We start from the raw sequence: 23,941 nt of genomic DNA, 5'->3' as shown, positions 1-23,941 counted from the left end.
GTATTTAAGTATGTATTTGTATATTATATATATCGTTGTCTGAGTACCCACAACACAAGCCTTCTTGAGCTTACTGTGGGACTTAGTCAATCTGTGTAAGAATGTCCTATAATATTTATTTATTTATTTATTTATTTTCTAGATCTACGGAAGATCCGTGAAGGCGGATCTTCTTGTGGTGGAGTACTGTAGACCTCTTGATCATTATTAAGTGTACCTACATCAACAGGGTTTTACGCAACCATAAGTATATTTTCACCACACCAGCTCGGAAAGGCTTACTTTGCACTTCAAAAACTGATACCAAAGTTGCATTTTATTGACATGTGAGGCAATGATATTGTTAAATCACTTATACTTGTATTTATTTAAAGAACTAGCTGTTGCCCGCGACTTCGTCCGCGTGGAATCTTATCTTCAACATTTTACATCTTTAGTACCTATCTATAATTTTCATATCCAAGCAATGTTGGAATTAAGTACTTTTCTTTTTTAGCAAGTATGAAGTATCAAGTGGATTTTGATGTTGGTTGCTGAAATTACTTTTCTTGTATTCTCATAATAGGTACCTATGCCCTTATACAAAGATTCAAGTTCCGCACTCACAAAATATCTGATCTCCATACAAACTTTCAACCCCTTTTTCACCACCTTGGGGAATGATTTTCAAAAATGCTTGAATTAGATTTCATGTTTTTTAATTTAATACCTTTTTTATGCAAAAAGTTCAAGTTCCTAACTTAAAATTAAATTTACACCCCAAGACGAACTTTCTTCCACTTTTTAACCCCCTTAGGGGTTGAATTTTCAAAAACGTTGCAATTACTTTGTTTTTTTAATCGGCTATTATGTCTTTCTAAGAAGTTTCAAAGAATTTGTAATGGATTCAAACTTTGAACCCCATTTTAAACCTGTTAGGGGATGAATTTTACAAATCGCTGAAATCACTTTTATTGTCTTCTAATAATATCCTCAAATACAAAGATTCAAATCCCGCGCTCGAAAAAATGTATGATATCCATACAAACTTTCAACCCCGTTTTCACCACCATAAGAGATGAATTTTCAAAAACGCTGAAATTAGTTTTCTTGTATTTTAATTCAATATCTTTTTACATAGTTTCAAGTTCCTAGCTTCAAATAAAATTTACACCTGAAGAAGAACTTTCATCCCCTTTTTAACCCCCTTAGGGGTTGAATTTCCAAGAACGTTGCAATTACTTTTTTTTGTAATCGGCTATTATGCCTTTCTAAGAATTTTCAAGCATTAGTAATGGACTCAAATATTGAAACCCATTTTAACTCTGTTAGGGGATGAATTTTACAAAACGCTGAAATTACTTTTAATAGTATCCCCAAATACAAAGATTCAAGTCCCGCGCTCGAAAAAATGTTTGATATCCATACAAACTTTCAACCCCTTTTTTACCACCTTAGGGGATGAATTTTGAAAAACGCTGAAATCAGTTTTCTTATATTTTAATTTAAAACGTTTTAACAAAGTTTCAAGTTCCTTGCTTAAAATAAAATTTGCACCCGCAGACGAACTTTCAACCCCTTTTTAACCCCCTTAGGGGTTGAAATTCCAAAAACGTTGCAATTACTTTTTTTTGTAATCGGCTATTATGCCTTTCTAAGAAGTTTCAAAACCATTGCAATGGATTCAAACTTTCAACCCCTTTTTACCCCTGTTAGGGGATGAATTTTACAAAACGCTGATATTGCTTTTCCTGTCTTCTAATAATATACCTAAATACAAAGATTCAAGGCCTACACTCGAAAAAATGTTTGATATCCATACAAACTTTCAACCCCTTTTTCACCACCTTAGGGGATGAATTTGCAATAACGCTGAAATTGGTTTTCTTGTATTTTAATAGTATATCTTTTAACGAAGTTTCAAATTCCTAGCTCAAAAGAAAACTTTAACCCCATACAAACTTTCATCCCCTTTTTAACCCTATTAGGGGATGAATTTTACAAAACGCTGAAATTACTTTTATTGTCTTCTAATAATATCCCCAAATACAAAGATTCAAGTCCCGCGCTCGAAAAATTTTTTGATATCCATACAAACTTTCAACCCCCTTTTCACCACCTTGGGGGATAAATTTTCTAAAACGCTGAAATTAGTTTTCTTGTGTTTAAATTCAATACTTTTTTACAAAGTTTCAAGCTCCTAGCTTAAAATAAAATTTGCACCCGAAGACGAACTTTCATCCCCTTTTTAAACCCCTTAGGGATTGAATTTCCAAAAACTTTGCAATCAATTTTTTTTGTAATTGTCTATTATGCCTTTCTAAGAAGTTTCAAAGCATTTGTAATGGATTAAATTTTTTAACCCCTTTTTAACCCTGTTAGGGGATGAATTTTACAAAACGCTAAAATGACTTTTCCTGTCTTCTAATAATATCCCTAAATACAAAAATTCAACTCCACCACTCGAAAATTTTTTTGATATCCATACTAACTTTCAACCCCTTTTTCACCACCTTAGGGGATGAATTTTCAAAAACGCTGAAATTAGTTTTCTTGTATTTTAATATATATCTTTATACGAAGTTTCAAATTCCTAGCTTAAAAAAAACTTTAATCCCATACAAAATTTCATCCCCTTTTTAACCCCCTTAGGGGTTGAATTTCTCAAAATCGCTTATTATCTCTTGTTTACTTTATAAATGCAATCTGGTGTGCAAATTTCAACTTTCTGGCTTTTGTAGTTTCGGCTCTGCGTTGATGAATCAGTCAGTCAGGACACTTGCATTTATATATATAGATAGATAAAGGGGGTCCCTTTGTTTCCCATAAAGTTTTAAGTCATAATGTATTGTTTGTCATATTATCGTTAGTCATAAAACTGAAGCCGTTAACTTTTCAGGATTTTCGTAAGGTTATGCTGTAGATAGGTTAGGTTAGGTTAGGTTTGTTTTATGGCAAACCTGAAAAGTTACGCGTTTCTGAGAAAAACCAATTATGACTAACGAAAATTCGGACAAACAATACATTATGACTTAAAACTATTTGGGAAACAATAGAGACCCTAGATAAAGTAATCAAATGCACTTTTGATTTTTTTCTTATGTTTGCAGGTAGAATTGACTAAATAAATGATCATTTTGTATGATAAATATTTAATAACATTCGTTTTAATTTGATTTGGTTTGATTTTGTTTGATATTTTACATTTAATATTTGCCTCTGGTTCGTGTGGTGAAAAATGTTGTGTTTCACTCGGGGACAAATTTTGTTTAACCCTCGTGCTTTGAAACCCTGTAACGTAGTACATTTTTCTAAATTTAAAATAAATATTTTGGGTCGATTGATAATTAAAATAAAAATACCTCTTCTAATTTCAACGTTTTTAAAGGTGTCCAAAACAAACCTCATTGATTGCATTTCTATGCATAATCTGTTGCATTCTGATGCACCTCTCGATGCTTATCTGTTGTCGGGGTTGTCATAAGACTAAAAATAATTAAAACTTGAGATTTTTATGTTGTCACTCCACGAAAACTTTGTATGAAGTAGGTATGATTTATAAGATAAAAAACAATTTTGATTTAAAACAAAACATAGAAATTACAGACTTACAAAGTGGCTCTGGAATGAAACAATATTAGATTAATTGGTAAAAATATATTTCTTAGGCTCAGGAGTGATATTGTCTAAATAATTCAGACAGAATTTTCGTGGGATTTGTGTCTTCAAGGGACTGCCACCCTATTATCTTTTGTTAGGGCTCTCAGGGACTCCATATTGGAGATCATTCGAGAATGATAGGCACATTTGATTTGGGAACCCCTCCGGGGACACTCGCTCGCAAGAGCGCAATTTGTGGGAAGACCACACTTTCGGCATGGTGGTCTGAAAGATGGAAACGGCTTGAGTCCTTCGGAAGCTCCACTGAGTGAGTAGAAATTAAATTTCGTGGTGATCAACTCCACAATGGCGCGAAACGTGGTGGGTTTGTTCTTAACCAGATTTTGGTTCTTTGCAGAGAGACTCCTGCTCGAGGGAAGGGAGTGCTCCGCGAGAAGTTCTAACAGCTTCCAGTGCGGTGAGCTAAATTTCCAATTGTTTCATTTCTTCTCTAGCGGCCATAAAGGGCATCGGCTAATATATCCTTTTCTCGCTTTGCAGAAGCCGGGATGTTTCTAGATGTTTCTAGAAGCTTTCGATGTTTCTAGAAGCTTTTGATGTTTCTAGAAGTTTCAAGATGTTTCGATAGCTTTTGATTTCTTTTGAAATTCGTTTGAAGATGATTTGAAGTATTAAGATGATGCTGTGGGATCTGTCCCACATCATCTGCACTGGCCGGCTCCAACCAGGTTAGCAGTCAGCTTCCCGGGGATAGGCGAGGTCACTCCCCGCTGCTCCAGGTCCGGTAGCAGTTTTTGAGGTCGGTCCGATGTATCTTTAATTTTTTAAATTGCGTCTGCGCTCGGCTACAAATTTAAAATGTAATTTAGAGCAATAGTTATTTCCGTTTAAAGTTTTGAAAGTTCTGGTGCATAAAACTTAGGTATTTCGAAATTTAGTTTTTTTAGTATTTAATTAATTGGTGTAACCTTCATAACTTGAACCTGTGAAGCGACCCAGCTTTGCCACTGAGCTTTTACATAATAATATTAGGTTAATAAAGTTTGTTAGATATCAATTTGTTTAATTGTTTCTCCTCCTAGCTTTCCTACAGCAAGGTTCCGTTTAGTCTATTTAATTTAATTCTGATTTAATTTTATTTTGTTAACAGGGCTGTTTCCATTTTAGACAAGCCGGAGCTTTTCATCCATTTATTTTACCCCCTTTCAAAACAGCCGTGTTACAACCCTCGCAACACTCAAGATTCCATTTTTCGAACCACTCGCTCGTGGTTCAATTTTGGAATCTTTTGCTTGCTCGGGTCACAGGGCGGACACGCCATACATCAAAACTCGTTTGCGTGTATATGTGTGAACGGCACGTCTGTACACGCGTCATTGTGTGAGTAAGTCGCTTAGGGCTACTATTTACATGTTTTTGAGTTCACGGAGCGTTATCGTTGTACTCGTAACGTAAATATCAAACATTTTTATTGCTAAAATTAAAGAAACAAACATAATTTACAAGATGGTATTTTCTCCTAGATCCTTGCTATAAAAAACTGTTCTATTCACAGGTCACAGCTAATATTATTTGAACGTATATGCGAACTCACCCGTAACCCGTAAAGGCCGTAAAATATTACGTAAAGTATGGTGCGGCAATAAATTACCAAAAATGTCATGTCGAATTGTCAATACACAATTAGCGTGGACTAAATATAAATAATTGCAAAACGCTACTTTTTAATATATACTGTATAATAAAAATAAATGTTCTGTATTTCGTGAATTTGAAAAACAACCATACATCGCAAAATACATGGGCATTTTGAACGTTGCGTCATCGCGCCGCGGCGTTGCTAGCCGAACTGAGAGTATGTCAGGAGTCCGTCAGAACTCAATCGCGGGGCGAGGTAATCCGAGTCGGGGCGGGGCGGTGCGTGTCCGTTCTGTATGATAATACTATTACTTATTCTGTGCTCGGGTATCAATATTAGCACGAGCGGTTATACAACAACTTTGCCCCCTTGTAAAACAAATAACTATTGCTAAGACCTGTACTCCCTAGCTCGCTACGCTCATGATTTATAGTTTTAAAACACATATCAGGTGATTGAAGATTGTCTAGTTAAGGCGATATGATTCGACTCATCAACGAATCTGAGGGGGTGAGGTGCGCGGCAAAGCGTGAAGCCCCGCCCGCGCGTCCCGAACCGCTCGACGAGCACGTGAGCGCGCGCTGTGCGCGGCGGCGATAGCAAACGGGTCACAGTATAAGGATCTTATGATGGCAGTATTTTAACCATACCGTGCAAGGGTCACGTTTTTATAGTTTTTATTGTATATGTATATATTTTTTGCATTACGTGTTTCTGATCATTATATTTAGATTATTATTTTTACAGAGCCATGTGTACTTATTATTTAGTGATCGGTAACAACGTTTTAATTTAATGGCAGCGTAGTAGAATTAAAGTACCGAAAGGAAATAAACATTTTAAGGTGACGGTCAATTAAGGTAAGGTATTGTTCATATAAAGGTAAGGTATAGGTAGGTAGGTAGGTAGGTAGGTAGGTAGGTAAGGTAGGTAGGTAGGTAGGTAGGTAGGTAGGTAGGTAGGTAGGTAAGGTAGGTAGGTAGGTAGGTAGGTAGGTAGGTAGGTAGGTAGGTAAGGTAGGTAGGTAGGTAGGTAGGTAGGTAGGTAGGTAGGTAGGTAGGTAGGTAGGTAGGTAGGTAGGTAGGTAGGTAGGTAGGTAAGGTAGGTAGGTAGGTAGGTAGGTAGGTAGGTAGGTAGGTAGGTAAGGTAGGTAGGTAGGTAGGTAGGTAGGTAAGGTAGGTAGGTAGGTAGGTAGGTAGGTAGGTAGGTAGGTAGGTAAGGTAGGTAGGTAGGTAGAACCTTAATCAATCGGGGTGAGAGATTAGCATTTTACTCTTAAATACGACAACCTGATAAGAAAACGCAAACATAATCGAAGAGTTTGTATACTACATTGTAAAACACCGGTTGAGTAGAGAGTAATTTTTTTTTATATGACAAATGGTATTCGGTTTTTGAGTATCAAGGCATACCTAAATAAAGAACACTATTCAATAAATTTCAGCAAATCGCTTGAATACATCCCGAAAAACAATACATTAAAGAAAAATAATAATAAAATCATAAGTCAAAAACTGTCACTAGTAGGATGTTGATACTCAGCAAAAATATCCTTCATTATAAGAGGTACTCACAAAAAAAATAATTTAAATTTTTTTTTATCGGGCTTAGGGAAAACTCAGTTAAAGGTCAGATGGAGGAGCGGATGATGGAATTGAATTGATTGGCAGAGCTAGACAATAATAAGTCTGCAACTACTGGAGTCAGTTATGTAACGCTGCCATACATGACCCAAAAATTTTTTATTAAGCTATGAGCTTCATCACATCTGATATTTGAGTAATTCTAAGCATTTCTAGCCTGAAGTGGGAGGGTGGGGTACAAAGACGGCCGCCATCCGTCATTTAAAAAAAAAATCTACTCTGATCCTGGTGGGTACTAGGGCAAGTTTGGTATCATTTTCGTATAAACCAAAGACGTAGAATTCATTGCTGATATTTGTTTTTTCAATTCCGTAGTAATTTTACAAGAAAAACGTAAAAAGGTGAAAAATTTGGTTGGAGATTTTTGCTACGCGGAGCCGAAACTACAAAAGATAGAAAGTTGAAATTTGCACACTAGATTACATTTATAAAGTGTACAAGAGATAAGAAGCGATTTTGAGAAATTCAACCCCTAAGGGGGTTAAAAAGGGGATGAAAGTTTGTATGAGGTTCAAGTTTTATTTTAAGCTAGGAATTTGAAACTTCGTAAAACGATATATTATTAACAAACGTCGGACTATAGGGGGCAGTTTGAGGGCAAGGTAAGGTTTACAAAAAAAACTTAACTTACGAGTATTATAATGTACCTAGTATTTGTAACATAGTTAATTAACATTGTAACATTTATTCATCTTTAATGTGTAAATACTCTTTGAAGTGATGACTGATAGCCCACTGAAGTGGCCACTTAAAAAACAAATAAATAGCTGACATGCGTCATTGTGACTGTTGTTCATACTTATATTTGTTGGTAGAGTGCCGTCTAATCAATAGAAAGATTTGCTTTATTTGTTACATTATAAATACTAGGTACCAAATACTCGAAAGTGAATTGATTGATTTGCGAACCTTACCTATCATTGTGACATGCCACGAAAATGCCCGCTGGAGTCCGACGTATGATTATTAAAATACAAGAAAACTAATTTCAGCATTTTTGAAAATTCATCCCCTAAGGTGGTGAAAAAGGAGTTGAAAGTTTGTATGGATATCAAAAAAATTTTCGAACGCGGGACTTGAATCTTTGTACTTGGGGATATTATTAAAAGACAGGAAAAGTAATTTCAGCGTTTTGTAAAATTCATCCCCTAACAGGGTTAAAAAGAGGTTGAAAGTTTGAATCCATTACAAATCCGAGTAGACACACATTTCTTATTGCCTCCCAGGCTTGAAATGCTTAGAATTACTCAAGGAACATATGTGATGAAGCTCATAGCTTAATAAAAAATTTTTGGGTCAACTTTATAACTGCTTCCGCTAAACGATTTTGATTTGGTCTAACTTTTAACTTTTTTCATATTATGAGAAAGCCACATAGTGCTTTCGGTGGGGGGTGTTTAGTATTAATCCTTAATACCTACTGCTATACTGATTTACTTGAGGTAGCGAGGCTACTGGCCGGCGACACACAAGCAATGGTCTAAAAAGTAATAACTAACGGTGTCAGTGTCACCAAAACATCGCGACAGAAAGGATATCTGAATTCGCAAAATATACCATAAAACAGTGCCTTGAAATAACGAGGAAGCCAGCAGCGAGCAATCCACCCGCCGAGGCCTCTGCCAGCTGCAGACCACAAAATCCCGGTAAGCCCTTCTACAATCTGGTAAAGCAGTATAGTGTAGCGAAGGAACTAACTTAAAAAACTACAGTCCACTGGCTTTACGCCACACGTACATACCGTAATGTAACAAATTATTTTCAATATTATGTTTTGTTTCTTCCAAATATCTATTAAATAATTAACTGATTGTTGTTGAAAACCTGTTCAAGGACGCCGAATTAATATCTACTATTCCACGTCCTTGAACAGGTTTAAAACATCAATCATTTTCTTTTTCTACCAGATATGGTTCAGTCAAATTAATTTCTTCTACCTTTCTTAGCTAAACTCTAGTTCTACCTAAATTAGCCAGACCCTAAAACCAGTACAGGCAGCAGCAGATATAGATAAGCAGAATAACATGTTCAAAATGATCGACACAGACCTTATTATCTTGACATTTCCGTGTCATCATTTTGATTACTAGGCCCCGTAGCTATTTCTGCTGCTGACTGTACAATCCAGTAAATTTTAGTGAAACTTTTATATTTTTATTCAGTCTAGCGTATGCTTTATGTTTATTTATTACTATCGACCCGCCCCGGCCTCGCGCGGGTTAACAAATCGCTTAATAATCCTATAAACTTTTGTATAGGATTTTGCTTTGTTCGTCATTCCCGCAGCTCGACTTTCGGCCTCGCCCAAAATTACTGGGGGTGGAGCATGCTTGGACATTCGAGATAAAGCTCCGGGCGTGACGACCCTCCGCGGGGTCGGCCTTCAGCCTCCTTCGGGCTCGCCTAACCTACTTGGATATTTGAATTTGGCCTGTGTCCGCCGCCATTTTGGATTTTTCCAATTTTTTTTTCACATAGTAATCTTGGGCCTCCAAGCTCGCCGCATGCCAAATCTCAGCGCACTCGGACCAACATGAAAAAAATTAAAAAAAAAAGTCGCCCTGTGTGATTTTTTTTAAATGCAGTTTGTTTTGTCTTGGGGCCCTCTATGACATTTGGTCGAGCACCCCCCACCCATCTCGCACCGTTTAAAAGTTGCCATACAAAATTAAAATGACCATTATTTCCGCCATCTTGGATTTTTTCCAAAAAAATTTTTTCATAGGAATTTAGGGGCCTCTATCTTCCGCCATGCCAAATCTCAGCGCGCTCGGACCAAATTGAAAAAAAATAAAAAAAGTCGGCCATTTTGAAAAAATTTAAATGTATTTTGTTTTGTCTTGGGGCCCTCTATGACATTTGGTCGAGCACCCCCCACCCATCTCGCACCGTAATATGAATACTTTTTGAGATATTGGGGAAATTAAAGATCTCTACTTTCCCCCCTTTTTTTGCTTATAACTTTTGATATTTTGTGTGTGCTACTACACGCTTCGAATACATTTTTCTAGGCATTATGACGAATCTAATGAGGTATCACACGTATTTTTAGGAGTATTATCTCTATTTTTCACCGTGTTCAGTTTCTCGAACAAGACTAATACAACCAAGCACAAGATGAACTGCCTGTAGGCACTTGGAACTCTCAATTATATTTAATTCATGTCGACCGTGGTCAAATATTAAAATTAGTGATATGTATTTAGTTCTTAAATAATTGTATTGCGATATGCTTATTATGGTAATTTTTTCAATTAATTCAATTTGACATTTTATATTTATATAAATTTATGATTATGATGATGAATTTGCACGCTTGACGGGCCTGGCACGTTGCATGCGATCCAAAGCCGGGCGCCTTCGGCATCCTCATACTAAAAGCGTAACACTATACATATATTGTAACATCTCCATACTGTGTCAATCCAAATAAATAATTTCTGATTTTCAAAGGAGTCAAAGAGCACGAAGGAATATAATCATTTTGCAGATCGGACGTAGGTATATCAGTAAAGGTGAAATACTGTAAATATATCATACTTACATACTCACAATTATATTATCTAGGAATATAATATTATTTACCTACATTGAAATTGGTTGCTGACCTAGTGAAAATACTGAAATATTTTAACTGTTGATGTAGTAAAGCTAGGCGCTTTCAACCACCTCGTAAAGTATTAGATGCTTCTGTTATCAGAAAGTGTGTTTTTATAGCACTTAGTGACTTTTTCTTACGTTTCATATGCTTTGTTTCCCATTGTTTGTAAATGGTAAAATCACGTGACCGCGCGGAACACACTGACACAGGTCCGTCCTCTACAAGCGCTGCCGCGCGACTGAAGAGGGCGTAAGTGCGTTCGCGAGTGATTGCGCTTGCGGATTTAGTAGGTATTGAAACATAGAAATTATTTTAATGATGTTACCGAGACAAAGTGATCCAAAACGTCTAGATTATCTTATTACCTATACATTTGTGTAAAAAACAAGTCTAAAAAGTTTGTATTGTAGATATGGTTTGGATTTATTGTTAAAAAAAGGCGTAACTTTGGAATTTTTTTCTATCGAGCAAAGTTTATCTAATCATGTTTTTGAGATCCAAAACGTAACTGCCAGATCCTTAAGTATAAGATATATTTTTTTTACAATTTTAAAACATTGTTTCTTATATTTCTAATGGATTCAAAAAACTGGTTCGCTTAGCTCCTACGGAAAAAGCACGCCTTAATAGTAGTAGTAGTAGTAGTAGTAGTAGTAGTAGTAGTAGTAGTAATAAACTCTTTATTGTACAAAAAGACATATTAAAAATAACTTACAATTAGCAAGAAGTACAAAGGCAACAAAGTTAATTTAAGTTATTTAAGTTAGTTAGTTAGTTTTGTGTTAGTTAAGGGGTACAAAGTTAATTGATACTTGTTTGAATTTTCAGCGCACTACATCAAGTATGATCCAGCATTGCAAGCACATTTTTTAAAAAATGGAACCATATATCAGTGGAGACTAACTTGGGATGGAACCAATGGGTCTGTCCTGTTAGAGATGATAAAGAACGGCACGACGTTTCTTCCCGAAGAAATAGCAGGATGGAAACAATTCGGACGCTTAAATCACTCCTCCGCTGAATATAAATACCCCGTAAGATACATCGGACTGGCGGGCGGTAACGCCTCTCATCCCACCTGGTGGGAACTCACGGGCCCCGGTAACTTCCTTTTTTTTTCAAACAGTAGGCCAGTCAAATTTGATCCAAAAAAATAAAAAGACAAGTGAGAGTCAGACTCGCGCACGAAGGTTTCCGTACCATAATGCAAAAAAGGCAAAAATAAAAAAACGGTCACCCATCCAAGTACTGGCCCCGCCCGGCGTTGCTTAATTTCGATCAAAAAACCGGGCAAGTGCGAGTCGGACTCGCGCACGTAGGGTTCCGTACCATAAAGCAAAAAAAAAACGGAAAAAATGCAAAAAGAAAACGGTCACCCATCCAAGTACTGACCACGCCCGACGTTGCTTAACTTCGGTCAAAAATCACGTTTGTTGTATGGGAGCCCCAATTAAATGACCCGTTCTTAATATACCCAATTAAATCTTTATTTTATTCTGTTTTTAGTATTTGTTGTTATAGTCATATGCCTTATGGGAATATAGTTCAGAGCCGGAAACCGCTACCAACTTTTAATATGTTGTTGGGCATGGCATTGGGTCTCCAAAACTGCCGGGAGACGGCGGCGCCGGCCATCTACTTCAGCGGAATGACGTCATCAAAATGACTCCCGTTTCGTTGCGAACATTGCATATTGTACCCAAACTATGCATGGCACATAATTGTGTGGGGTATTGAATGAAAGCCAGTTAAATATGCTATATTTCATTTATACAGTATGTACCAAAATATACAGCCGTTTAAGAGCCATTTGCAAAAGAATCAAAATGATGTAAAAAAATATTCAATTATTTTGGTTTTACAACCAAACCAAAAGTCGGACATTAAAGCAATGTACTACAAAATTAAAGACGACGTCTGACGCCATACGTTGATATCTATCAAGTCAATATTGGACCAAATATGTGGAAATTATGCATCAAAATGTAGATATTAGCCCATACAAATGCATAAAAGTAAAAAAAATCCAAATTGGTCATTTTCAGGATAATCCGCATAAGCTTCTAGTATGTTATTAGCAATATAACCTGGATTCTAAAACTGCTGGGAGACCATGTCTGTTGTTCCTCAGTTACAAATAATGACGTCATACAAATAATCACTGCCGAATTTCGTAAAATGTAAATTATAGCTATACCACGAGTCTCACATACACGTGAGTTACATGTAATGAAAGGTTATTAAATTTAGTATGATTCACCTAAACATTGTTTGTAAAAAAAATGTACGGTTTAAGAGCTAGAAACAAAGAAATACCACTTTTTATGGAAAAAGTAGATGTATATCAATTTTATAGCTAAACTAAAATTGTCAATAAAACGTTGCATATAACATTTAAAAAACCAGTTATTCAACTATACATCACAGTTTAAATTTTATATTTCCGTTAAAAACTGTGGAAGTTGTGGAAAAAAAACTAAAGCGCCCCAACAATTCTACCTTAATACGCTCATATTATGCAAAGAATAGTTCTAATTATCGAGTATTAAATGAATGAACATTACATAAAATACATGAAAACGACATTTTCGAATGGAACCATAATTAAAAAAATAATAATTTACTTGATAAGTAAGCAAAATACTGTTTCTTTAAGTACCTAATCTCCTCCTTTCAAAGTCGGTTAAAATGTAGCTTTTGTGACCTGGGCTACAAAGACAAATAAATTAAGAACTTGATGAAAAACGAATGGGACGACGGAAGACGATACCGAAAGCTGATCGGGTCGTGTAGAAGCGGCTCGCGGCAAAAATAATTAGCTGTTTGTGTTTTTTTAATTTTAAAAAGTAAAAAACACCACAGTAAAGCGCCCTCCAGACTATGCGCGTGAATCGCGGGCGAAGCCGCGAACGTGAGTGTGGAGTATAGTTCGCTGATATGCGAAATCGACTCCAGACTCGCGTTCGCGGCTTCGCGCCGCGATTCGCGCACGAGTGTGGAGCCGGCTTAATAAGTTATTACTGTAGAGTTTTTTTACTTCCCGTCCGCTAGAACAGGACAGCGATAGTTTGATGTTTTTAGGGTTCCGTACCCAAAGGGTAAAACGGGACCCTATTACTAAGACTTCGCTGTCCGTCCGTCCGTCCGTCCGTCTGTCTGTCACCAGGCTGTATCTCACGAACCGTGATAGCTAGACAGTTGAAATTTTCACAGATGATGTATTTCTGTTGCCGCTATAACAACAAATAATAAAAACAGAATAAAATAAAGATTTAAATGGGGCTCCCATACAACAAACGTGATTTTTGACCAAAGTTAAGCAACGTCGGGCGTGGTCAGTACTTGGATGGGTGACCGTTTTTTTTTTTTCGTTTTTTTTGCATTATGGTACGGAACCCTTCGTGCGCGAGTCAAACTCGCACTTGCCCGGTTTTTTTTTATTAGTTTGATAATAACGAAGAACTTGCCGTACTTTTTTAGGGTTCCGTACCCAAAGGGTAAAACGGGACCCTATTACTAAGACTTCGCTGTCCGTCCGTCCGTCCGTCCGTCCGTCCGTCCGTCCGTCCGTCCGTCTGTCACCAGGCTGTATCTCACGAACCGTGAGAGCTAGACAGTTGAAATTTTCACAGATGATGTATTTCTGTTGCCGCTATAACAACAAATACTAAAAACAGAATAAAATAAAGATTTAAATGGGGCTCCCATACAACAAGCGTGATTTTTGACCAAAGTTAAGCAACGTCGGGAGGGGTCAGTACTTGAATGGGTGACCGTTTTTTTTTTTGTTATTTTTTTTTTGCTTTATGGTACGGAACCCTTCGTGCGCGAGTCAGACTCGCACTTGCCCGGTTTTTTTTGTTACAATAAGGTGAACATTTCCGAGCATATTGGAGAATAGTTATTTGTTTCACTCGGGGGCAAAGTTGTTGTTTAACCGCTCGTGCTAATATTGATACCCGAGCAAGCGAGAGATTCCAAAATTGAACCACGAGCGTAGCGAGTGGTTCGAAAAATGGAATCTTGAGCGTTGCAAGGGTTTCAAAGGGTTAAACAAAATTTGCCCTCGAGTGAAACACAAAATTTTCACCACACCAACCCGAAACAAATTTGAAATGTAAAATATCAAACAAAATCAAACCAAATCGAATCAAAATGAATGTTATTAAATATTTGTCATCCAAAATCATAATTTAAAAGTCAATTCTACCAGCAAACATAAGAAACTAACTCAAAATTTGCATTTGTTTACTTTGTCTCACATGTGAATAAAATGCAAATTTGCTATCAGTTTTCGAAGTGCAAAGTAAGCCTTTCCGAGCTGGTGTGGTGAAAAATCATTTTAATACCTTCATTTGGTCCTAAATGCGTATAATTCGGGTTTTTCCATCCCAGGAGGTGTGGATACATTTTGGGAGCTTTGGGAGATATATTTTACCTTGTATTATCAAAACCACTGGATGTAGAAGGAACCCACCATCAAGATGTTGACAATCTTTTAGAACTGTATTCATTTTATGGATAGACACGTAATTATTACAAAAAATATATTTCAAATTTTTATTCGTTAATTTTAAATACAAAATATAGCTAATTAGTTTAGTGTTTAAAGTTCGAGACTAAACGCTCCAAGCTGTCACGTGATCGTGTTGACGTCACAAATGCATAAATAAACAAACTGCTGCCAAAATTTCAGTCCTAGCGTACATCAAAAGATGAAGTATATTACATAAATATAACGGGTGTGGCCTGTAATATGAGCAAAAAATTTAACTGTAGGCTGTACTCCTCATACTGACCAACATTTGTTCGGCTACTTTTAAAAATAACTTGTGGTTTGATTTTTAATACACTTTAAAGTTTATTCTAAGACGCAATTTTGATATGTTTAAGGCGTGACAAGCAACGTCAATCACAACGATAATGGCGTGCCGATGGCGTCCATTGAAGATAATATTTATTTTGTATGAAAAATAGGGAGTCTAAATACTTCATAATTTTTAAAAGTTGTTGAACAAAAGTGTCACCGTTTGAAGAGTACAATCTATGTTTGAGTTATTTGCTCGTGTTACAGGCCACACCCGGTATAAGCTAAAATAATGAATAACAAGCTTTACATGTCTTCTGCAGTGCCTATGTGTAATTATTATTACGCTGCACAAATTTCTTCAATGATAATAACTATGTAGTACGCCGTACTCATACAGCTTCTGGCCATGGTATTTAGAGTATAAAGTTAAAATTTCTCAACGAGAATTTTAAAATTTTATATAATATTTCTGAACGCACCGTCTGCGCGGGCGCGCGCACGACGCTGCTACCAAGTCTACCAACCTCATTGTCGTTTTCATGCAGCTTTATGGTCATTACGTCAATTACGTCTTTTATCATAAAAAGTGGTTTTTTGTATAAATAACGTAAAGAATTACCTTAAAATATGCGGAGAAGAAAAGAAGACAGCGACCCAATTGCAAAATTGGGAGAACGTTCAAGGTCAAGTGCGGCGTCGTCTCATCGACATGGCCGATATGACCGGCCGCGTTATACTTACAGGTCGAGATCGAGATCACGATCTTGGACCTATTCTAGGTCTACATCAAGATCCCTATCTCCGCCGCCGAGAAGTAGATCTCGTTCGGCATCAAAAAGTAGATCTCGATCGCCCATAATAGTTATAGAAACTGCGGACGATCTCTCTTGTGAACCGGAGAAAGCAGCGCCAGAGAAGGAAGATTTAGTACAAAATTCCGATAAGAAAGAAGATACGCAAGGTAAGAAATACAATGACAATAGTCCTTTAATATTCTAACAACCTTTTTTGCATGGTGTGTGCCTTATTAACTCATTCTGACTGTTAGCAAGATAATGGTGTAAGTATGCTATTTGACGTTGGGCTGAGCGTTTTGCAATGACGCACTACGCATCTCTGATTGCTAACTACACATAATGGTTCTTTTGATTATATTGGAGTGCTACACTAGGTATCTCTGTTGTTAATTGCATATGAAGGCTGTGCTGAGCTAATTGGAATGCTTTACTAGGCATATCTGTAGCTAACTGCATTTGGCAATATTTGGCGTACTGTGCTAGGTACGTTCACCGCCAGCAGTCATGGGCATTGTGGTGTTGTCATACTAGACACATTCTTTGCCAACAGCACTGAGTTATTACTCACGCCAGTCATGCCCACTGTCATACCGTGGTGAATGTAAAAACCTCTCGCTAGATATACCTACTGGGTTCTGTGGCGTGTTCGGTTAGACACAGCTCTTTACCCCTTGAGTTAATCAAAGTGGTATGCCGTTTAAGGCCGTCTCTTTGTATGTACTCATCTTCAAGTAGGTACATTAAAGTGCTTATTCATTTTTCAGCAATTGAAGATATTAGTGATAACATCTTAGCCTTGCTCGGGGATGCACCAGAAGAGGTTGCATTTGGTCCAAACCTTCTTGGACAGGTTGCTTCTCGTTGGCAAGATATAATTAAGAAAGGTATGAATAAAGATGACAGAGACAAGATTATGAAAAAATATCCCGCTCCAGATAACTGCAAAATTATTGGAGCCCCCAAAAATGAATTTAGAGGCTCAAGTTGCAGCGGGCGAGACTCTTGTTCACAGGGACAAGGCGATCGAAATGAAGCAGAATGAAGTTTCTTGTGCCCTGACCGCGATTGGTCTAGCCCTTAACAAGTTGTGCTTGGTACCTGGTAATGAGGAGGTTATTATGTTCCTGAGCGACTCTGCCCGTCTCTTGTGTGATTACCAACACAGGGAATCCCAACTAAGGAAGATGTTCATAATATCGGGTCTTGAAAACAAAACCGCACGCGACACTTTACGAGATTGTGAGGTAGACCAGTGGCTTTTCGGAGAAAACTTAGCTGAAAAATTAAAGACTTCTAAAGCGATTGAACAATCTAGCAAAGACCTAAAAAACACAAAAAGACCGAAGAAGATACAACCCAGTAATTTAAACTTCAAAGGCCCGACCAACAACACACACAAACCCAGAGCCCGAGGTCATCTGAAGCAATACCACAGGAAACCGAACAACACTTCTTCTGCCAAGCCACACCATCAGCAGAAGCGTCGCACTCACCGACATTACAACAGCCGCCGTTAAATGATCAGGTTGGTATGAGTTACTGTGGTCAACTTAAATATTTTTTGGAGCAATGGCAAAATGTCACCAATGACCAAAGGGTCTTGTCCTGGATATCAGGATATAAAATTCCTTTTTTATCTAGGCCAATTCAATCAGTTATTCCAAAAAATGATCACTTCCCTGATCTCGACGCTCAAATACTAGATAAACTTGTTTCTGAGCTGTTAATAAAAGGCGCTATTGTAAAATGTTCACCTTGTAAAGGTCAATATCTGTCAAAAATATTTTGCGTGCCAAAACCTAATGGAGAGTACAGATTTATTTTAAATTTAAAAAATCTTAACGAATTTATTGCTACTGAACACTTCAAATTAGAAGACATCAGAACTGCAATAAAGCTAATGACACCAAATTGCTTTATGAGCACTTTAGATCTCCAAGATGCTTTTTTCTTAATACCTATACACCCTGATTATAGAAAATACCTACGTTTTATGTGGAAAACTGAGATATTTCAGTTTCAGGTCTTACCATTTGGACTAAATGTTTCTCCTTATGTATATACTAAGCTACTCAGACCTGTCATGAAACATCTAAGATCCAAAGGTCACATACTGAGTAATTATTTAGATGACATATTTATTGTAGGAAGCACTTATAATGAATGTTTAAATAGTATACAAGTTACACTTGATACCATTAACTATCTTGGACTAAAAGTAAACTATGACAAAAGCTTCCTGGTACCCCAAAGAACTGTCAAATATCTGGGTTTCATATTAGATTCAAAAAATTGGCAACTTTCCTTACCTGATGAGAAAAAGTCCAAAGTTGAACAAGAGATTAAGTCATTTATTAAATTGAAAAATTGTTATATTAGGGACCTTGCACATTTAACTGGTTTACTTGTCTCTATTTGTCCTGCTACTGAATATGGTTATATGTATACTAAAGAACTGGAAAGACAAAAATATAAATACTTACAGAAACATAATGACAATTATGATTGCAATATGCCTATATCACTTAGTGTGAAAAATGATTTAAAATGGTGGTTAAAAACAATAAATAAGGCAAAATGTAAAATAAAGTGTAATAATTTTAGCAGAGAAATTTATAGTGATAGTTCATTGACAGGCTGGGGCGGTTCATGTGGAGATGAGACGGCCGCTGGGTTATGGAATGATGATGAGAGAAAACATCACATAAATTATCTGGAGCTTATGGCGGCATTTTTATGTTTAAAGACTTTTTGTTCTGATCTAACCGATTGTGAGATACTTTTAAGAATAGACAACACCACAGCTATCTCATACATTAACCGCCTAGGGGGAACACGTTTTTTACACCTTAATTCAATTGCGAGGCAAATATGGCAATGGTGTGAAAAGAGACACATCACAATATTTGCCTCCTATATTCAATCAGAACTCAATGTCATAGCTGATAAGGAATCTAGAAAGGCTCATTCGGAAATTGAATGTGAATTAAACAATGAATATTTTGAAATCGTTCTGCAGTATTTTGGAATTCCAGATATAGACTTGTTTGCTAGTCGCGCAAATAAAAAATGTGAGCGCTATGTATCCTGGACAAGGGACCCTGATGCTTTCCAAATAGATGCTTTCACAATTTCATGGACACCTTATTTTTTCTACGCTTTCCCCCCATTTGCGCTGATACCTAAGGTATTGCAAAAAATTATTTTAGAAAAATCAGAAGGCATTGTTATTGTACCTAAATGGCAAGCTCAGGTGTGGTACCCTATTTTTACAAAACTGGTCAAAACAAGATGTATAGAATTAGGCCCTAGCACTCATTTATTTAAATGTTATTCCAGCAACCAGCGGTTTCAACGGCGTCTTATCCTGGTTGCCGCGGTGCTATCCGGAAAGCGCTATCTATGAGGGGCGTGTCGTCTGGTGCGGCCGAAATTATGTTGAAATCCCTTGCGCCCAACACCGTCAAGCAGTATGACACGTACTTGAAACGCTGGTATATGTATTGTGGAACAAATCATATTGATTATTTTAAGGCTTCTATTCCGGAAGTGCTTGCTTTTTTAACAGAATTGTGTAGTGATGGAGCCGGGTATGGAAGTATCAATAGTTGTAAATCTGCCCTGGTGCTTCTATTAGGAAATAAGATCTCGTCAGATGATAGGGTGAAACGATTTATGAAGGGCGTTTTTCGATTAAACCCGCCACAACCTAAATATAGTGTAACCTGGGATCCTCAGTTAGTATTGAATCATTTGTCAAAAATGTCACCTAATAAAAATCTGTCTTTGGAAAATTTAAGCAAAAAATTAGTAACTCTATTAGCTATTGTTACTGCACACAGAGTGCAAACCCTGTCTTTGATAAAATTATCAAACATCTATCATTATTCTGATAAAATTCTTATCAAAATTTCAGACTTGATCAAAACTTCCAGAGCGGGTTCATATCAACCCGTGCTATCTTTACCTTTTTTCAAAGAAAAACCTGATATTTGCCCAGGTCAAGCATTGTTAGACTATATTAACATGACGAAGGATATTCGTGGTGGTTGTGAGCGATTATTTATCGCCTTCAAAAAACCCCATAAAGAGATCACTTCCCAAACAATTAGTAGATGGATTAAGAATATGCTAAAAGATAGTGGTATTGATACCTCCATTTTCGCCTCCCATTCAACTCGCCATGCATCGGTGTCAGCCGCAGATCGTTTGGGAGTGAATATCGATGTAATTAGAAAAACAGCAGGTTGGAGTGGCACTTCCAAAGTTTTTGCTAAATTTTATAATAGACCCATAGCGCCAAATATTGATTTTGCAAGATCCTTAGTTTCTGATTAATTAGAAATAAGTATTCAAAATTGTCATATGTCTTAAGCAGCAACGCACCGTCATGTGTTGCTATAGTTGTTGATTTTGTTAGAACAGCCCATGCTGTCTCTGCTAATTGTTGTAGTTTTATACAAATTTAAGTTTTTTAAATAGTACTAATTGTATTAAGAAGGAACAAATTATCTTTTGTTTCATTTGACTATAATTATGAGAGTCAAGTTTAGTAAATGTTGATCTCACTGGATCTCTTGAGATAGTTATAAGAGTTACCTAAATACATGGTTGATGATACCTAAACAGTTACGTTTTAAGTAAAGCAATGGTTTGCTAATTATTGATTGTAATGCAAAGCCAAAAATAAACTTTAAATATCTCTAAACATCTACATAGTTATTATCATTGAAGAAATTTGTGCAGCGTAATAATAATTGGAAATTAAACGAACTTACCTGTAAGTGAAGTTCTATTTCAATTATATTAGCTGCACAAATTTCGAAATGATAACCCATCCCGCCCACTACCCGCGTTGTCCTGAGACAACCAGGGATTCTAATAGTGTAAAAATCCCTGTCAAAGTTTAAGATAATATTGGCTTTGCTGAGTTGTGAGCCAAGCTGTCACATCTGCTGACATATTCACTGCCAGCGCGTGCTGCTGGCGAAGCTATGTGTATATGCGATAACATGTGTTTTTCCGCCTTGTAGTGACAAGCGCTTAAGAACAGAGAGCTCGCCTAGCTGTCACTGGCAGTGAATAGTGTTATAACTTGGCTTGTTACTCTAAACTAAATGAGGTTGGTAGACTTGGTAGCAGCGTCGTGCGCGCGCCCGCGCAGACGGTGCGTTCAGAAATATTATATAAAATTTTAAAATTCTCGTTGAGAAATTTTAACTTTATACTCTAAATACCATGGCCAGAAGCTGTATGAGTACGGCGTACTACATAGTTATTATCATTTCGAAATTTGTGCAGCTAATATAATTGAAATAGAACTTCACTTACAGGTAAGTTCGTTTAATTTCCAAAAGAACAACAATCAAGACCCTAGAGTATAAAACAAATATTTGTTACAATATGACACTCACGTTGCAGTTACGAATTTTGACTTGAATTATATTGTTAATTGCGCACTGTATGTATAGATACATATTACGTTCAGCGATGATAAATACATTTCATAAATTAATCACAATAACTGATTTCACACGAAAACACGGTTACAATTGATACAACTAAAATTTCGAGTAATAATAGCGGGCGTAGATATAACTTTTTTTTTTGTTTCTGACAGCCAACGTGAATCCATCCACGTGTTCCATGCAGCCAAATTATTAAAGAGATTTTAGTGAAATATCGTATTATAACAGTAGGTTTTGCCCGCGACTTCGTCTGCGTGGAATTAGTACCAGCAGCTAGAGTAAGTACAGCGCCTGGATAAAATCTAATAGCAATTCGAGCATTATATGCTTAATTGTTTACACCAATTAACAGGCACTTCATTAATTTTCTCATTTCCACCCCCCCCCCCCTTTTCATCCTCTTTAGGGATGACTTCTGACATAAAAACTATCCTATGTCCTTCCCCGGAACTTCAACTAATCTCTATGCCAAATTTAAACTAAATCCGTTCAGCTGTTTAAACGTGAAGAGGTAACAGACAGACAGACACACTTTCGCATTTATAATATTAAAGTGTGGATTAGTATGGAGTTTATTTATTTAATGACAAATAAATGTATACTTTATTATAACGTAATAATATTTTTTGTACGTAATAAATGTCTAATGCTTAGAGGATATAACCAACGGAGACGCCATGTCTAAAATTTTCGGTACAAAATAGTCTGCTGTTTTTTGCGGGGGAGGGGCACATCAAATGTATAATAGGTACGTCATGTCGGATAAACGTCAGTCCATACATATGGTTGACATGTGGTTGACCATTGGCCGCCTATTTTCGACAGAGGGGAACGCCTGTTAATGGCGGCTCCATTGTTAATTACTCCGAGGTCTAATGTCGAAATACAAACTACATACAGTGTTTAAACATCCAAACTCTTTGGTGGTGTCGTATCGATTATACGGTGTTTCTTAGGCCATGACGTCACGCGCTCCCATTGGCGTCTGCAGTCACGTGATACTGGGCATTATTTTAAATACTTTTGATTATTTTTAATTAATTTATTACGCATATTTACACTTGGAGAAGAAAACAAACGAAGAGGTTTTACGCATGGTAGGAGTGAAGAGGAGTTTGTTGAGAACCATAGAAAACAGAAGAGGAAAGATGCTTGGTCACCTGCTACGACACGACGAATTTATCAAAAATATCATTGAAGGGAAAGTTGAGGCAACAAGACGGAGGGGGAGACCAAGGAGAACGTACATAGATCAAGTAAAGGAAAAGCTCAACGTCGTGTCGTATCAGGCTGTCAAGGAGAAGGCAGAGGACCGACATACATGGAAATCGCTCCACCGACAAGAGTCTAACTCTTAAATGAATGATGATGATGATTTACACTTGCAAAATATGTTTGTCAGCCTTCTAATATTCCCTGCTGCTGTAAAAACATAACATGTTATATATTCGCGATTCATGTCAACATCCCTATTACAATGTCACTACATACTAGCAAGGTTGTAGTAGATCAGACACTGGTGAAAAAAATGTTCGGTTTGTTATTATACAAAAAACAATTATACAAAAAAAAAGAAATTCAAAGTGGCGGCCATTTTATATCATGCATGTAAATTGGATGACAATGCAGTATTATGGTACCATCGAGCTGATCTGATGATGAAGACAGGAGGTGGCCATAGGAACTCTGTAATGAAACAACGCAACCAAATTGTGTTAGGGGTTTTTAGAATTGTCTCGATGAGTATTATAGTTGTCTGTCGTAAGAAAAGTACAGTCAGCGATAAAAGCTTGTACCAATAATTAATTTTTGCCTAAAACTTATTAACATTGTCGTTTTTAGAATTATATTATACAGGGGAGAAAGTGAAAGTGATCTTGTCGTTATATGTATGGTGGCGGGTAGATTATCTTTTTCCTAGAGACTAATTTTATTATAGTCTCTTTCTAGCCCACGCCTTTCATTCACGTCTCATTAGAATTGAAGTACCAAATGAAGGTAGTAAGACGATTTCCAGCTTGCTGGGAAATAATTCCTGAAAAAAATCTAATCTGACTGGTTATTAAATTTCATTTAAATTAAGTGCATATATGTCCGTCTTTAGGTCGCAGGTTTACAATACCAGAAGGCCTTGCACATAGACTACCCGTCTTTTACTAACTATGTTAACAAAAGAGGGACGCGTAGTCTTTCTCGCCGCGAGATACTGTCGCGCCCATCATGTGCTAACCCGGCGGGTGTGGCAAATCAATTAAACATAAATTGTACTTCTCAAACGATGACACCTTTGTTCAATAACTTTTAAATAATTATTATGTAATCTTTAGACTTCCAATTTTTATACAAAATAAATAATTATTATCTTCAATGTACGCTGTCGTCA

The 23,941-nt window shown here is 36.8% G+C and overlaps 2 protein-coding genes across 3 annotated transcripts in view; both read left to right on the top strand.

Moving 5' to 3' along the window:
- Window positions 1-15,994: 15,994 nt before the first annotated feature.
- LOC134675487 (uncharacterized) lies at window positions 15,995-21,076 on the top strand. 2 transcript variants are annotated; one of them, XM_063533752.1, is made up of 3 exons: window positions 15,995-16,254; window positions 16,855-17,615; window positions 19,430-21,076. In XM_063533752.1, the coding sequence occupies exon 3, from the start codon at window positions 19,493-19,495 to the stop codon at window positions 20,426-20,428; it is 936 nt and encodes a 311-aa protein (XP_063389822.1). In that variant the 5' UTR covers window positions 15,995-16,254; window positions 16,855-17,615; window positions 19,430-19,492; the 3' UTR covers window positions 20,429-21,076. The 2 variants fall into 2 exon arrangements, with proteins under 2 accessions (XP_063389822.1, XP_063389821.1); XM_063533751.1 differs by having other exon boundaries at window positions 16,855-21,076.
- A 165-nt stretch (window positions 21,077-21,241) lies between these two features.
- The window catches only part of LOC134675422 (facilitated trehalose transporter Tret1-2 homolog), a 176,474-nt gene continuing 173,774 nt past the window's right edge, over window positions 21,242-23,941 (top strand). Inside the window, exon 1 of the mRNA XM_063533675.1 lies at window positions 21,242-21,254. The gene's annotated coding sequence lies outside the window, so the exon portion shown is untranslated. The remainder of the gene's footprint in view (window positions 21,255-23,941) is intronic.

Source organism: Cydia fagiglandana, chromosome 22 (genome assembly GCF_963556715.1).
Source record: "Cydia fagiglandana chromosome 22, ilCydFagi1.1, whole genome shotgun sequence".
Classification (NCBI taxonomy): domain Eukaryota; kingdom Metazoa; phylum Arthropoda; class Insecta; order Lepidoptera; family Tortricidae; genus Cydia; species Cydia fagiglandana.
Note: the sequence above shows the minus strand (reverse complement) of the source record. Positions and strands in the feature narration are given on the sequence as shown.